Raw genomic sequence first — 17,697 nt, 5'->3', positions numbered from 1 at the left:
TGATAGTCCATCTTTATCAGGGTCACAGAAAAATCCCAGGATCCCACCTTCAATCTAAAGGATCCAGGAACCACACAAATGGCAAGACCATTGCACTTGCCCAGCTGTCAATGTGGCCAATCAAATGAGGGCCTGGAGAAGAATAAATGGTCAATTTAAACATAAGGAAATAAGCCTTTCCTGGTTCCCAGATACAAAAAGCTCATTGTCATAAGGAACCATTGGATAACTACAAAGAACTTGGATGAGGTAACAGATTAAGGGCTGGGAGTGTAGTTTAGAGACAGAGCACGTGCTTAGCATGTGCAAGGTCCTGGGTTCAATCCCCAGCACCAGAAAAAAAAAAAGATATGGAGGTCCTACTCCAAGAGATTTTAGGGATAAACTTACCCACTGTGGTTAACTCACCAGATCTGGAGACAAACCCAATCCCCTCAGCGCACGGACACTGTTTTGTGTGGGTTTAGTTTTTTGTTCTCCAGTAGCACTGGGCTAAAAAGAAATGAGTCTGTCAATACACCAGACAAGTAGCCTTTTGGACAATTAATGGCTCCCCAGTTTCAAATATAGGACACATATATCATAGAAATATTGAGCAAAGTTGCTGTCCATATACTTATCTGGAAAGCCTACCTGTGGGACAAGACTGACATGGATATTATAGAAATTCTCTCTTTTTGCCTTAAACTGGAATTGTCTGAATGCTTCCACAAATGGCATTCCCTCGATGTCTCCGATGGTGCCTCCCAGCTGGGAATGGAAAACAAAAATAAGACACAAAGGACTCAACATTTTCCATTAGTCCAGAAGCTAACAGAATAATTCTTAATAATCTGAGCACAATGCTGGGTGTGGTGGTGCGTGCCTAACCCAGCGGCTCATAAGGCTGAGGCAGGAAGATCACAAGTTCAAGGCCAGCCTCAGCAACTTAGTGAGGCCTGGTCTCAAAATAAAATAAAATATAATAAGGAGGGCTGGGGATGTGGCTCAGTGGTTAAGTGCCCCTGGGTTCAATCCCAGGTACCCCCCCCCCCAAAAAAGAAAGAGCAATAGGACCACAGAGGGGGCAAGGTAAGCTACTTTCTACCAGTGGTTCCAATAGGAAGAAAAATTCAAATCCAGTGACAATATGAGAAAGGTGAGAATCACCTGGTTCTGTCTGAATTTAAAAATGAGCATTCCCTCTCTCTCTTTCTCCCACATTCTATACACACTCACATACACATGCCTACACGACTCCTTACGGTGTTGCCTATAAAAATTGAATCATCTTATTAAAACATGCTGGCTTTCTGAAACAAATAGTACCAAAAGCCCTATGAATGTTCCTTACAGTGTAATCCTTTGATAAATGTCAACTTAATTTACAATGTGGTTCCAATAAAGTTACTTAAAGCATTTCACTTAGACCAAGATAAAATTCACATTAACTCATTCATCCTCTTTATATTAAATACTTAAAGACTATCACATGGATTTGAAAATGTATTCTCCAGTATTTGAGCCTCTACTACATGCTCAACACTATAAGCAAGGTGTTGGGAAGAATTTGAGACATGTTCCTAAGGAGATCAGAATTTAACAAGAAAAGCAAGACAGGGCTCAAGAGTAAAACTTGCTGGGTGCAGTGGCACACGCCTGTAATCCCAGCAACTCAGGAAGCTGAGGCAGGAGGATGGCAAGTTCAAGGCCTCTCTTAGCACCTTTCTCAAAATAAAATTTAGAAGTCTGTGGATGTAGCTCAGTGGTAGGGCACCTCTGGATTCAATCCCCAGTACCACAAAAGAGAAAAAAATTATCATAATAAACTTGAGTACTCAGTGGAATGATGCAGATGTTGAAGGAGGAGGGATCATAGTGAGCCCAGTTCCAGATTTCACCATCGTCTCTGGCTTCAGCTACCTGGATGGATCTGAAATCTTGTAACCCTACCCTCTCCCTACAGCATTGAGTTTTGGAGCCATTGTGTCCTTGAGACCTTAGGTGGCTCAACAATTACTCTAGCTTAATGCTTCCCAAAGTAAACTCTTGTCCCCCATCAACCCCCCCACCAAAGCCTGCATTCCTTGGTGCTTCTACATCACAGCAAAGAGCATCTCCCTCTACTGACTGAATGGTCTTCTCTTCACCCAACCTAGTCTAGTGGGTCATAGTTCAAAATCTCCTGAGAATCTCTCTACCACTACCATCCTAGATGCACCCAGCTAGTATTGTCTTTTGCCAGGATAATTGTAATAATCTAAACCAGGGGATGGGTAAACTAAGGCCCAGTGCCTGCTTTTATAAATAAAGCCTGAGTGGCACACAGCTATGCCCATTATTTTTGTTTTTGCAGTGCTAGAGATCAAGAGATCCTTACAAATACACAAATGCTTTGTCAGTCAAGTACACCCCCATCCCTGCCCATTCCCTTACATATTGTCTAAGGCTGTTTCACACTTAATGACAGAATTGAGAGGTTGTGACACAGATTCTCTGACCTGCAAAGCTGTAAATATTTAGTATCATGTCCTTCATAGAAAAAGGTTGCAGACCTCCAATCTAAATGGTCTTCCAACTTCCACCCTGTCCCATCCTACAATGAAAGCATTTGTCTCACACCAGCAGAGTAACTATTTTTTTTAAATATTCTTTAGTTGTCAATGGACCTTTATTCCATTTATTTTTATGTGGTGCTGAGAATCGAACCCAGTACCTCACACATGCTAGGCAAGCACTCTACTACTAAGCCAAACCCCAGCCCCCAGAGAAACTTTTAAAAATTTAAAATATGGAGCTAGGAGTATAGCTCCCACCATTAGAGTATATGCAAGGTCCTCGGTTCCATTCCCAGCACAGCAAAAAAAAAAAAGATTCAAAATGTCTCTCCTGAGCTTATTAGTACCTCAGCTCGCTGCTTCACTAAAAAATAAAATCTCAACTCCTGGGGCTGGGGTTGTGGCTCAGTGGTAGAGTGCTTGCCTAGCATGGGCGGTACCCGGGTTCAACCCTGAGCACCACATAAAAAGAAATGCATTGTGTTGTGTCCATCTACACCAAAAAATATTTAAAATCTCAACACCTCCAGGCCCTTCATGATCCGGCCCAAGTCTCTAATCTTACCTGTTCCCCTAGCCCTACTGTCTGCTCCAAAATGAGCCACACTCTTTCTGCCCTTAAGGTCCCCCAGTGTCCTTCTTCATCTACAGCTTGCTCTTTTTTTTTTCTTCAGCCAGAAGAGAGATGCATCCCTCAGTAAAGCTGACCCTGAACACCCACCAAAAGCAACCTGCATCCCCACAAGGCCACATGCCTAGCACCCAGCATGGTGCACTGAGAGATTAGTGATTGAGATGTAACATAAATTCTAAGTAAGTGTTCTAGTGAACTGTTACCAAAACTACAACAGAATCAAACTAAGAAGTCTAAGACCACCCTGATGTGGAAGAGATTATTCCTTACTAACTTTAATTCAAATAACAAAACATAATTAAAATTCAAAATTCCTGAGTATGGAAAGAATAAGAATATATGGTCAGGTGCAATGGCACACACCTGTAATCCCAGCAACTCAGGAGGCTGAGACAGGAGGACCACAAGTTCAAAGCCAGCCTCAGCAACTTAGCAAGGCATTAAAGCAACTTAGTGACACCCTATCTCAGAATTAAAGAAAATAAAAATGGTTGGGGATTGGGCTGGGGTTGTGGCTCAGTGGTAGAGCACTTCCCTAGCACCTGTGAGGCACTGGGTTTGATCCTCAGCACCACATAAAAATAAATAATAAATAAAATAAAGGTGTTACGTCCACCTACAACTAAAACAATATTTTAAAATTAAAAAAAAGGTTGAGGATGTAGCTCAATGGCAAAGCACCCCTGGATTAGATCCCCAGTACCAAACAAACAAACAAAAAGGAATAGGAATATATGATATGACCTTTCTGTAAGAGAATCACACAATTATGAAACTCCAAGTAGCAAAAACATATCACATGCAGGCAAGAATTTGGTGGGGATGGAGAGTGTAAGAGCTCACTCACTACAACACACCAGATTTTAATAAAAACGATATTTTTTGAGAAGAGGTCTGCACTTGAACTGAAACCATGTGCAGATATCTTGGGGGTTTTTTTCTTCTTCTTTCTTCTTTTTTTCTGAAGTGCTGGAGGAGGCACCCGGGACCTCACATATGCTAGGCAAGAATTCTATCACTAAGCTACACTCCCATCCCTTTTCTGATTGTTAGTGGGAGTACTCTAGGAGAGAATGCGAAGAGGCCAAAACTTTAAAACTTCAAACATTATCCACGCCTGCCCTCAAGTGGCCATTGCTGGTACAGCATTCTCTCCACCAACTGGGCAGTTCCCTTTCCTGTGCCTCTGGGTCAAGGTCACCACTGTTCAGAAACCTTCAGTTCCTCTTCTGCAGGGTTTCACTTTCCACAGTTTATTACCTCTAGTCAGCCACAGCTCAAAAATATTAAATGAAAAACTCCAGAAATAAACAGTTCGTAAGTTTAAATTTTTATTATAATATGTTGTTATAATTTTCTATTTATTATTAGTTATCACTCGACCTTTTACTGCATCTAATTTATACATTAAAACTTTATTATAGGGCTGATGCTGTGGCTCAGTGGTAGAGCAATTGCGTAGCATGTGTGAGGCACTCAATTCAATTCTCAGCACTGCATATAAATAAATGAATAAAATAAAAAAATTTTTTAGATGTTGATGAACCTTTAACTTTAAGTATATATGTGTAGGAAAATACATAGTACATACAGAGTTGATACTATCTGAGGTTTTACACATCCAAGCTAAGAATCTGCCACACATAAAGGGAGACTACTAGATTAAAAATTGTTGTTGTTTTTTTTTTTTTTTTTTTTGGTACTGGGGATTGAACCTAGGGGTGCTTCACCACTAAGCACAACCCCAGCCCTTTTTTTAATTTTTTCATTTTGAGGCAGGAACTCGCTAAGTTGCTTAGGATTTTACTAAATTGCTGAGGCTGGCCTCAAACTTGTGGTCCTCCCGTCTCATCCTACCAAGTTGCTGGGATTACAGGCATGCACCACCACACCCTGCTCTTAGATTAAAAACCAAAGCAGCAGCAAATTTATGGATGTGCAAGGTTGGTCTTCTCTTCATTGAAGAAGTCACATCCATCCTTGCATCCCTGGCAGCTGTCACCAGGCTAGTACATATTACGTGCTAAATGAATGGTTGCTAAACTGAAAAAGTAAATTCAAGGGCAGAATAAGAAAAAAATAAATAATAAAGAACCTAGAAATGACAAAAAAAGGAATAATGTGCCAGGTACAGGCCTAAAAATGCTTGCTGCTTGTTGAGATGGAAACTTCAGTTTAATTTGAGATGTCCCTGAGGATTCTTTTGGGGTGGGTGCAGGGATGGGGTTTGTCTATATTGCCTAGGCTGGTCGCCAGCTACTGAGCTCAGACAACCCTCTGGCCTTAGCCTCCAGAGCAGCTGGGATTACAGGCACTTGCCACCACACCCAGCTTTGTCAGTAAGAATTCTTTCTTTTAATTTTTAATTTTTTTTTTATATTAGAGATTAAGCCCTGGGGAACTTAACCACTGAGCCACATCCCCAAGCCTTTTTAGTTTTAATTTTGAGACAGGGTCTAAGTTATTGAGGGCCTCACTAAATTGCTGAGGCTGGCCTTGAGCTTGCAATCCTCCTGCCTCAGCCTCCCAAAACACTGGGGTTACAGGCCTGCACCACTGCACCCAGCTGTCACTGAGAATTCTTTTTTTTTTTAAATATTTATTTATTTATTTATTTTTAGTACTCGGCAGACACAACATCTTTGTTGGTATGTGGTGCTGAGGATCGAACCCGGGCCACACACGTGCCAGGCGAGCGCGCTACTGCTTGAGCCACATCCCCAGCCCCCAAGAATTCTTAATTCTATTATGCAAGTGGAAATGTCAACAATTAAAAGTCTAAATCTACAGTATACTTCTTTATAAAAAGATGACAAAAAGAGTGAGGTACACTGGCCCCAGAATGAAACATAAAAGTTTAGTTCAAAGAAGATTCTCAAAAACAATAGCCAGGGGTTCGGGCTATTGTTTGTTCATGCTATTGTTTGTTATTCATTGATAGCATGCTTGCCTAACATTCACAAGGCTCTGGGTTTATCCCCAGTACTGCAAAATAAATAATATAAAATTAGAAAGGAAGAATTTTATCTTTCCTCAGGGAAAATTAGGAAGAAAGAAATACCCAATGAGAGAAAATTTTGTGTAACACTCTACATTATGTATTCATATTATATTGATCAGTCATATTATTACAATAGTATAATATATAGATAGTATAAATGAATGTACTATGTCATATATTAAGTTTATCAGCTGTACTACTAACAGCGGATCTTCTACATAGCGTATTATCAATCTGCAAAGGCTTATATAACGATAATAACAGCCAATATATTCATATATATATTTTGTTTCTGAGATGGTATCTCACAATGTTGCTCAGGCTCACCTTGAACTCACAAGCCTGCCTCAGATCTCAGGTAGCTGAGATTATAAGCATGCGCCCAGCTGGCTAGAATATTTTGTGTCTGTGTGTGTTTGTGTGTGTGTGTGCATGTGTTACTAGGGATTGAAACCAGGAGTGTTCTACCACTGAGCTACATCCCCAGTCCTTTTTTTATTTTTCATTTTGAAACAGGGTCTTGCAAAGTTGTCCAGGCTGGCCTCAAGTTTGTAATCCTCCTGCCTCAGCCTCCTGAATAGCTAGGATTATAGGTATGTACCATTGCACCTGGCCTGGTTAATGTGTGTTTACTGAGCACTTCCTAAATGCCAGATAAGGCCAAGTGCTTTATACTATTGCATTTAATCTTCAACAATCCTTTCATTATCACCTTGCTATTACAGTATTACATATTATCATATTATTATCAATAAGTAATGTGCTAAAAATTATATAGGCATCCTAATACTAGCTAATAATTTTGAGCACTTCCTATATCTCTGACACCATTCTAAGCACTAGGTATAGTGACTTAATTATGAAAACAATAAGTGTTATTTTTATTATTATGCCCATTTAGGAAATGAGTGAACTGAGACAGAGAAGTTAAGCGAACTTGTCCAAGATCACACAGCTGGCAAAAGACCCACCTGGGCTAACCCAAGTAGTCCAGCACCAGACTCTCAACCACTAGAATATATCACCTGGGGCTGGTGTGGTGGTGCACACATGTAAACCCAGTGACTCAGGAGGCTGAAGCAAGAAGATCACAAGTTTGAGGCCAGCCTCAGCAAATTAGCAAGACTCTAAGCAACTTAGTGAGACTGTCTCAAAATACAAACTAAAAAGGGCTGGGATGTGGCTCAATGGTAAAGCACCCCTGGGTTCAATCCCCAGCACCAAAAAACGTCACTTGGGGGGGTAGGGGGGTCACAGCAGAAATTTGAACCTGAGCAGTCTGACTCTAGGAACAATACTATCCAACATTCTATTCCCATGCCTGATAATTAGATTAACTGACATTTAGATGAGATGGACATAAATGTAATTCTCACTCTGCACATGAAAAGGAGGGGAAGAAGGTGAAAGCCATGCCAAGTGCCCAATTCAGATACTACTTTCTTTCTTCTACCTCCCTTTCTTTCTTTATCAGTTGATACTTACTTCTCACCTCTACGGTCTAGCTTGCCTAATTCAGTCGACTTCCAAAGCACTTTACAAATATTTTTTCAAATAATATGTACTAGGATACATTCTGTTGTGCATGGAACAGGCTGTCTGCAAGCTCCTCAAGGACAGAGACTGTGCCCATTCCAGGCCCTGGCCCTAACACTGACTTGATCAGTTAAAGATCTGTCTCTACATGCAGATCACTGCACACCCACCACAGGAATGCATGCCACTGTTTGTCTAATGACAATCTTGTGCACTGACTTGTGACCACAAGGGCAGGGACCCTCTATGTTGTTCCTCCCTACCTCCTGGCCTAGTGTTCAGCACCCAGGAAGCCACCTGTACACATATGTTGAATGAACAAAGATCAGATGCTTAAAGACCCAGCAGGGTGTAAGTTTTTAAAGAAAAGTTCCATGCTTACCTCAATAACGCATATTTGGGGCTCTTCCTTATTACCATCCACAGGCACCTTGGCTTGGTTCATAACCCATTCTTGGATAGCATCAGTAATGTGGGGGACAACTGCAAAAAGAAGTAATAACAGCTTATTTCACACTCAAGAGAAAGGGAAGTACTTTAGAACTCTCAGGTGATCTGAAAGTCATCTGTCAAATTAGACAAGCTGCAGGTCTCATGCTTCCTTTACTGAAATGAGCAGGTACTGATGTAATTTAGGTTGAGTCACCTAAATGTTAGGCCTTTTCTTTTGAAACTGACCAGTCACAAAAGAACAAGACACAGAAAGTACAAGTGGCATCTGTGATGAAAACACCTATAATGCCTACTAAGAACCATGCAAGGAGGGATGCCAAGCAAGCTGAACGCTATACTCCACTGGGAGGGACACCCAGCTGGGGCACCAGGGGAGGCCACCAAGGTCCACTTCAAGAGCATGAGGGAAGCCTACCCACTGACCAGGAACCCCTGCAGGGGTGAAGAGGCCCATGACTGTTAATGTCAGAGGAAGAGGTCAAAGGGTGCATGTTCACCTACACTTAAAAACCAGGGGTCCCATAGGAGGTGAAAGGCCTAAAGTTGCTGGTCTCAGCTTTGAAGAAACAAAAAGGTGACCTGTGCACAGGTTCACAGAGACTCAACCTCCTAACTTGATGCAGGAAGTAGAAACGATGGAATCTGGGAGGCTGAAATGAAGGAACAAGGAGTTCCAACTAGCCCTTAGGCTACATTGAATGAGAAAGTTGCCTGATTGGTGAACTCGGAACCATCCACTGCGCACGTGCGCAGTGGGCCTCCACCTGGGGGCTAAGAAGTCAGAGCTCACAGGGCCCAAGTTAGGAGCCTTGCTCTCTCTCATCTTTGGGATGTGGCAAGTGTGAGGCAGCAACTCCACCTCCAATGGATCTTCCCAAGACCGTCACTTGAGGAAAAAAAAAAAAAATCACCTCAGAAGCACAATTTAGCTGAGGTCTAAGCACACTGCCCTGTTTCACAGCTGATCTTCTGATCTCCAACTGTCTACTGCTCAACTGGCTCCAACTTGAAGATGATTTAAAGGGGATGGGAATTTTCACCTCCATAGGAAAATAAGGATACAAAACTCCAGAGGGGGGCTGGGGCTGTGGCTCAGTGATAGAGCGCTTGCCTAGCACATGTGAGGCACTGGGTTCGATTCTCCGCACTGCATATAAATAAGTAAATAAAGATTAAAAAAAAAAAAAAAACTCTAGACGGTACCAAAAGGGTTCCTTCTAAGACAAAATAGAATCATCCCACCCAGGAAAAAGGTTAGTAGAAAAAAAATGTCAGGAATCTGCAGATGGTGCTGCCTGACACTCCAGTTCAATCCTTCTATCCCTCCCCAGTGCTACTCCTCTTCAAACAGGCGTGATCACCACCCATGCAAATTATAAGAAAAATGAAGAAGAATATATTAAATACAGATACATTAAATAAAAGACAAAAATAAGCTTTCCAATTAAAAAATAATTAAATGGTTCTCTGTAGATTTTCTGAACCAAAGCTGAAAGAGGGAAGAAGGGATGGGCTAAGGGGAACAATGACATTATTTTTGAAAAAAGAAGAAAGAGGAGGAGGAGGAGAAAAGAAACACTGATGAAAATAAAATCAGTAACATGGGGGGAGGGGTAAACTACATTTTTATGGAAAAGGGAAAAAAAATAGAGACTTCAAAAGGATTTGAATTTATGGAGCTTGGGGCCCAAGACATTTTTGCTCTATTTTTGAGCAGCCTGCTGGTTCTTGACACACAGGGTTCCATATTGTGTATGGAATACCTTGAACTGTTCTCCCCAAGTAATCACCACGCCTCTCTTTATTGATCACATGCTGATATATCTTCCCGGTGGTGATGTTGTTGTCTTTATAAAGGTTAATATCCAAGAATCTTTCATAATTTCCAAGATCTAAATCAACTTCTCCACCATCATTTAAGACAAATACTTCACCTAGGATAAAAGGCAATGTAGAAATTGATTACTTTTCCAAGATGGACACATTTTTATTAAAAAGCTGGTAAAAACTGTATTTATTAGCCGTATTCTACTATCATATTCTTATTTTGATGGGGAAATTTAAAATTTCAATTATATCTATGAAAATGCATTAGAAAAATTCTGGTATTCTATCATAGTATCTTTTTAGTCGCACTGAAATTCTGTCTTCGAGATTTAGCTTTTCCAAACTCCTCAGGTACCACTTGAAAAGAGAATTTTAAAACAGCAATTTTGAAAACAAATAGCAATTTACTTCAAGGCAACCATATCCTGGTCTCTGGAATTGGCATAAGGATATTCTCCTTGATTGTCATCTGGTTAAAGCCACTATTAGATGGTAGACAACAAACTCACAAAGGTCCATGGCTAGCCCATGGGAAAACTTTGTGAAATTAGGAAAAAGACCAGTGTGTGTACAATAAGCCACCTGCACAACAGCATTGTGACAAAGAATCTAGATATGGACTTTGTCACACTGCCTTTACTACTGGGTAGTCTCTGGATCTCCACTGTCACTTGAGGGTACTAATTGGGAGTTAGATGTTCTAAAGCCATCTTGTAAGAACTGAACCTCTCCCTAATCAAGAAACTCTCCTTTACTCCTACTGCTAGATGTTCACAACAAAAAATGAAGGCTGCCTAGTTTAGGAACCTAATCAAAAACTTCATTTACATCTTCTTCATAAAATACATAAGTGTGACTGGGAAGATGAACTTAAGGATCAAAGAACACAACATGAAATTTAAATATTTTTATATTTTCCAAATTCCAGTTCAAATTCAAGTTCTACTCTCTCATATTCATCAGGAATCACCAATCGATGGAAAAGTATTCCCCCTTTGATCTGTGTTCTTAACTTCCAACACATTCTTTGGGGGATGGGGGTGGGAGTGCACAACCTCTGAAATTTCTTCAATTACTTCACGTTAAATCCAGGTTGGCAAAACTCCATGTATATGTCAAAGTCTCAAATGTCCAAATTACCAAATGTTAAAAATATGCACATATTATATTCTTAGAAAAGAAAAATGAACTATAAAAACAGTTTTTTAGATATGTCATATAATAAAATTCCAGTAGATTTTATCTTGACAAAGACACTGAAGTTAATTTGGAAGAAAAATAGGTGAGATTACCAAAACCAAAAAAAAAAAAAATGAATATACCCTATAAAGAATCCTAGTGAGGATGGACAAAGTGGCACACACCTGTAATCCCAGCAGCTCAGGAAGCTGAGGCAGGAGGATGGAAAATTCTAGGCCAACTTGGGCATTTAGCAAAATCCTGTCTCAAAATTAAAAATAAGCACCAGGCATGGTGATTCACTCCTATAATCCTAGCAACTTGGGAGGTTGAGGCAAGAGGATCCCAAATTCAAAGCCAGCCTTCAGCAACTTAGCAAGACGCTTTTTCTTTTTTATTTATTTATTTACTTACTTATTTTTTACATTAATCTACTCACACAGTCATGGCAGCAAGGCCCTTTTTCTAAATAAAAATTAAAAAGGGTCGTTGGGCTGGGGTTGTAGTTCAGTGGTAGATCACTTGCCTAGCATGTGTGAGGCACTGTGTTCAATCCTCAGCATCACAAAATAAATAAATAAATAAAATAAAGAATGTTTGAAGTATGATATTCCCTTAAAAATGCCCCCCCTTGGGGAATTGTTGCTCAGTGATTGGGCACCCCTGGGTTCCATCCCCAGTATCCAAAAAAAGAAAGAAAAAGAAAACAAGTAACCTCCAAGTCTCCCAACTTAGAAAACATATTTATTTCTCCCTCATGAGGGACTGTGGGTTAGTTGAGAGTCTATTCTTTATGTCTCCTCTTTCCAAGACCCCTGATGAATAAGAAATCCCTATACAGAGCAAGCTGTTCTCATGGCAGATGGCAGAAGCACAAGAGAAACTGAACCAAATCGTGCATCTGCATTTAACATTTCTCCTTCGACAAGGCATGTCACATTTGCTAATGTCTCAAAGGGCAAAATAAATCACATTGCCAAAGAGAATGACCAATCTCTTCCATTAGCCTAGGACTAAGGGAGTTTCAGTTTTAAAGCCTGGAAGGTTCCAAACAAAACAGGAGAAGCTAGCCACCCCAAGTGGCCAAAGTCTAACGTCTAGAGGTGGGGAACATACTCCACAGAAGGATGTTGGGTGATCTATTCAAACAAAAATACAATCTCTAGACTTGAGTAAGTCATTCACAAGATCAAAATCAAAGAAATCTAAATTAAAACAACAAAATATTTTTTGTTTGTTTTACTGTCAGGTTAATAAAGTTTAAAAATAATATTCAGCAAGGAGATAAGGAAATTGACATTGTTTCACGTATGGTGCAGATTCACAGTCCTCATCAGAAAATCCTTGGGAACAAGATGGATGTTGGAATTTGAACTTTTTGGGATTATAGAATGTAATATAGAACATGTCCCATATATTAGAAAATACTCCATAGTTGCTGAGTGTGGTGGCACATGCCTGAAATCCCAGCAACTCAGGAGGCTGAGACAGGAGAATTGCAAGTTCAAACCCAGCCTCAGCAACTTAGCAAGGTCTTCAGCAATTTAGTGAGACCCTGTCTCAAAATAAAAAAGTAAAAAGGGCCAGAGATTTGGCTCAGTGGTCAAGGGCCCCTAGATTCAATCCCTAGTACCAAAAAGAAAGAAAGAAAAATACCCAATGGGCTATGGGTGTAGCTCAGTGGTACAGTGCTTGCCTCCATGCTCAAGGCCCTGAGTTCCATCCCAGGCACTGCCAAAAAAGAAAGAAAGAAAGAAAAAATAATAATACCCCCATAATCAAATACATTACAAATGAAATAAAGTGAAATAAAATCTATAAGGCTGGTAATATAGCTCAGTTGTTAGAGTGCTTGCCTCGATTGCAACAAGGCCCTGGGTTTGAACCCCAGCACCACAAAAAAAAAAAAAAAAGAAAAGAAAAAAATCTATAGCCACAAACAAATAAAGAGTTTTCAGAAATTTTGACTGCCAGGCATGGTAGTGCATACCTATAATCCCAGCCACTCTAGAGGCTGAGGCAGGAGAATCACAAGTTCAAAGCCAGCCTCAGCAACTTAGCAAGGCACTAAGAAACTCAGCAAGACCCTGTCTCTAAATAAAACACAAAAAAAGGGCTGGGGATATGGCTCAGTGGTTGAATGCTCTGGGTTTAATCCCTGGTATAAAAAAAAAAAACCCACTACAAATATCCATAAAATTACAAAGTATTTTAAATTTTCAGAACTTTTCAGACTTCAGAGTTGAAGACAAGGGATAGTGAACCTAAAAACCTTTAGCAATATACATTCTGTGGGCTGGGGCTGTAACTCAGTGATGGAGACTTGCCTAGCATGCACGAGGCCCTGGGTTCCATCCCCTGCACTGGAAAAAAGAACAAAATAGGCATTATGTATTAAAAGACTGAAAAACATCCTTACTTTTCAAATCAGAACTTTATGCACCTAGAAATTCATGCTTAAAAAATTAAATCTTATAGATTTCTAGCATGGTGTTGTTTACAATGTCAATGAATTAGAAATCATTTTCTGTTATTATATAGGTTCTGTGCAGTGTAGAATATATAAATATGTCCATAGTATATTAAATTTTAAAAATTAGATTAAAAAGTATTGCGGCTGGGCACAGTAGCCCACACCTTTAATCCCAGCTACTAGAAAGGCCAAGGTAGGAAGAACACAAGCTCAAAGTTAGTCTAAGCAATTTAGCAAGACCCTGTCTCAAAGTAAAATAAAAAGGGCTGGGGATGTAGCCCAGCGGTAGAACACTGCCTAGCATGCATGAGGCCTGGATTCAATCCCCAGTACCACAAGAAAAAGAAAAAAAAGACACAAAAAAGATATTATAACTGTAAAATTCAACTAAATTCAAAGTTTAAATGAAAGTTCAAAACCAAGTAAAATTAGCTGGGCGTGGTGGTGCACTTGTAGCCCCAGCTATTTAGGAAGCTGAGGCAGGAAGATTGCTTCAACCCAGGAGTTCAAGACCAACCTGGACAACATAACAAGACCCTGTCTCCGCCCCCACCCCACCCCCAAAAAAGCAAAACTAACGCACAGTGTCAGAAGACATGATAGCAGTTTTCTTGGGAGTTTGGGATTGAGAAAAAAAGGACACAAACAGGATTTCTGTTCCTTGATCAGAGGCTGGTTATATAATAGGTTCATTTAGTGAATATTCATCAAATCAGGACTTATGATTATGCACTTTTCTGCTTATATGTAAAAAAACGTTTTTTAAAAAATGTTTTCTCGGGCTGGGGATATAGCCCAGTTGGTAGAGTGCCTGAGTAACATTCACAAGGCCCTGGGTTCAGTCCCCAGCACCACCTAAAAAAAAAAAAAAAATGTTTTCTCTCATATGCAGAAACTAGAGCAAAATAAGGGGTAAAAGGCGGGGCACCCCATGAAGACAGAAGGGAGATCAGTGGAATAAAGGAATAAAGGAGATCAGTAGAATAAAGACAGGTGTGGTGGCACACACCTGTAATCCCAGCAGCTTAAGAGGCTGAGGCAGGAGGACTGCGAGTTCAAAGCCAGCAGAAAGCAAGGTGCTAAGCAATTCATTGAGACCCTGACCCCTGTCTCTAAATAAAATACAAAATAGAGGGGCTGGGGATATAGCTCAGTTGGTAGAATGCTTGCCTCGCATGCACAAGGCCCTGGGTTCAATCCCTAGCACCACCAAAAAAAAAAAAAAATACAAAATAGGGCTGGGGCTCAGTGGTCAAGTGCCCCTGAGTTCAATCCCAGTGCCAAAATAAATAAATAAATAGATAAATATAAGGAATACCAGTACAGCAGAGGAAGAGAAGGAGGGGAGGGAGAGATGGTGGGGACTGAAATGGAACAAATTATATTCCATGCATGTATGATTATGTCAAAATGAACTCAAATATTATGTATAACTATAATGCACTAATGAAAACATGAAAAAAAAACTATGTAAAGGCTCATACCTTTTTTGGTAATTAATATATACATCAAAATGTCAACATTAATAATAGTTACCCCAAGCAGTGGGAAATGTTAACAGAAATATATAACCTTTACGATAAAATAAAACAAAACAAAATCCATAGCAGAAGACACAATGTTCTAAAAGGGTTGGCTAACTTGGAATGTTATCAGTAATCTGAAATACTATCAATGACCATAAGCACATTGACACATTCCTAAGGCCTGACCCAGCAAGCCTACTTCTGGAACTCTGTCCTAAAGAAACAGATCAAAATACAAGAAAGAAATGCAGTTTAGAGAAGTGCTTTATAAAGAAGGAAATGATCCTTTCATACCGTGTTCGTAAGGTGAAAAAGTCCCGGCATCTATGTTAATATAGGGGTCGATTTTGATGGCAGTAACTCGGAGTCCACATGATTTGAGAATCCTCCCAATGCTGCTGGCAATGATTCCTTTACCAATGCCGGAGATGACCCCACCAGTAACCAGGATATACTTCATTGGTGAAAGAGTGGCTGGTTGCCAGCACCCAGGTATAATCTGACAGGCAATAAAATTAATAGTCAAGGAAGAGAAACATTTTCTCAAAGCATCAAAGTGCATTAAACTAGAATTTCAAAAACACATAGCATTGCATTTTTCTACTTGAACTAAATACCCGAAACTTTTGTGTAATCTAGTGGGCTTTTAATTGTTGTCACTATACAGAAAGCTGAGGACTGGGGATATAGCTCAGTTGGTAGAGTGCTTGCCTTGCATGCACAAAGCCCTGGGTTCAATTCCCAGTATCACCTAAAAATTAAAAAAAAATAATAAGTCAGAAAGCAAAGTGGCTGGCTCTATACCTTGGCCAAATGTATCACAAGAAATCAAATTTCCCTGGGAATCAGAGGCATAGTAAAATGTTTACAAGTTCAGACTCTAAAGTCAGACAGATGTATACAACCTACACATAGGCAAGTACTTGTCCTTTCCATGCCTGCTTCTTTTAAAAAAAAATTAGTTGTATATGGACACAATATATTTTTATGTGGTGCTGAGGACCGAACCCAGTGCCTCACACATGCCAGGCAAGTGCTCTACCACTGAGCCACAGCCCAAGCCCCCATGCCTGCTTCTTCATCTGTAAAATGGAATAATGATACCAAATGCTTGGAATATTATTTGATGCTAAAAAGAAATGAGTTATTGGGCTGGGGCTGTAGCTCAGTGGTAGAGCATTTGCCTTGCATGTGTGAGGCAATGGGTTCGATCCTCAGCACCACATAAAAATAAAGATATTGTATCTACCTACAACTAAAATAAATAAATAGAATAATTCTTCTCTCTCTTGCAAACTTATCCTGGTTTTTTTTTAAAAAAAAAGAAAGAAAGAAAGAAAGAAAAATGAGCCAGGAAGACATGGAGGAATTTTAAATGCATGTTACAAAGTGAAAGAAGCCAATCAAAAAAGCTACATACTGTATGACTTCAACTATATGACATTTTGGAACAGGCAGAACTACAGCAACAGTAAAAAAGATCAGTGGTTGCCAGGGAGTAGGAGGGAGATACGGATGAATAGGCAAAACATGAGGGATTTTAAAGGCAGTGACACTATTCTCTGTATGATATGATAATGGTGAACACATGGCATTACACATTTGTCATGACAAAGATTCTTTGCTTGGCCAAACTTCTGAATATCCTGTACACTTTCATGTAAAGCCAGTTTTAGCAAAGAACCCTGCTAAGTCCATTTAGCAAGAACACTGCACCCTCAATATTTGATCATCATTGATATCTGATCAGAGTCCTCATTCTGCGCCATCTCCCATGTGATGTGTGATCCTAGTCTGTCCCTCTTACTGCTGTTATATTCTTTTTCCCATCCCCTGGCCACTATGCCCCAACACCCTGCTCCTCAGGTATAAATTCCCCCTTTTCCATGCTATATTTGGAGTTGAGCCCAATCTCTCTCCCCTGATTCCAGACCCCATTAATAATAAGCCTACTGTTCCTTTGGGAAGAGGTCCTTTCACCCCTGTGGGAATGATTTGAACTCCCATCTCTGGAGTTAGTACTGCTCTGGCGGAGGCGCAGATGTCCAACCCTGCGCTCCCTCTGGTTTGTCTGATGAGGGATCTGATGGACAATGTGTCCTGGGCACTACCCTGATGGGGTTGCTGGGTTCCTCCAGTGCTCCGTATATTTGTGGTTTTGGGCCCCGGAGCATTGGGCCCCCCTGTCCATTTTTTGGCAATGGAGCCCGATGCCTTTCTCCACGATATCGTGGATAAACACCTGGTCCTTGTTCGTTTTTTGATAATGGAGTACCCTCTATGGTGGTTTGAGAACGGCATTCATTAGCCCAATGTCTCCCTCTACGGCATCGTGGGCAAATACCTGGTATTCTACTCCTTTGATACCTAGTTTTGTTAAACCCTCCTCCAATGGGGCAATTCCTTTTAAAATGTCCTGTTTGTTCACAATTGTAGCATGTTCTTGGCCTGGCATCTAAAGCCTGTTTTACTGCAGCTGCCACAATTTGCCCTTGTTCATTAATGTCTCTGGCATCTAAAGCCTGTTTTAC

General features: G+C 40.4%; 1 protein-coding gene and 1 non-coding gene across 8 annotated transcripts in view; one reads left to right on the top strand and one right to left on the bottom strand.

Annotated features, from left to right (window-relative positions):
• Ctps2 (CTP synthase 2) overlaps positions 1–17,697 on the bottom strand; it is a 99,288-nt gene that overhangs the window by 75,789 nt on the left and 5,802 nt on the right. For 5 of the 7 annotated variants that reach the window (XM_058572564.1, XM_058572565.1, XM_046424297.2 and 2 more), the window contains 6 exons: positions 15,461–15,665; positions 13,495–13,530; positions 9,925–10,095; positions 8,091–8,191; positions 634–750; positions 409–492 (listed from right to left, as the gene is read on the bottom strand). In XM_058572564.1, coding sequence (XP_058428547.1) covers positions 409–492; positions 634–750; positions 8,091–8,191; positions 9,925–10,095; positions 13,495–13,530; positions 15,461–15,626 — 675 coding nt within the window. In that variant the 5' untranslated portion in view covers positions 15,627–15,665. Of the gene's footprint in view, positions 1–408; positions 493–633; positions 751–8,090; positions 8,192–9,924; positions 10,096–12,823; positions 12,885–13,494; positions 13,531–15,460; positions 15,666–17,697 lie in introns of those variants that run through there. The other 2 variants (XM_058572563.1, XM_058572566.1) reach the window with 2 other exon arrangements.
• Positions 15,847–15,919, top strand: Trnaa-ugc (transfer RNA alanine (anticodon UGC)). The gene has a single exon. It is a non-coding gene; the product is annotated as a tRNA-Ala (tRNA).

Source organism: Marmota monax, unplaced genomic scaffold (genome assembly GCF_021218885.2).
Source record: "Marmota monax isolate L192 unplaced genomic scaffold, Marmota_monax_Labrador192_F-V1.1 WCK01_AAM20220418_F8-fsc00089, whole genome shotgun sequence".
NCBI lineage: Eukaryota > Metazoa > Chordata > Mammalia > Rodentia > Sciuridae > Marmota > Marmota monax.
This window is presented reverse-complemented; position numbering and strand designations above follow the sequence as displayed.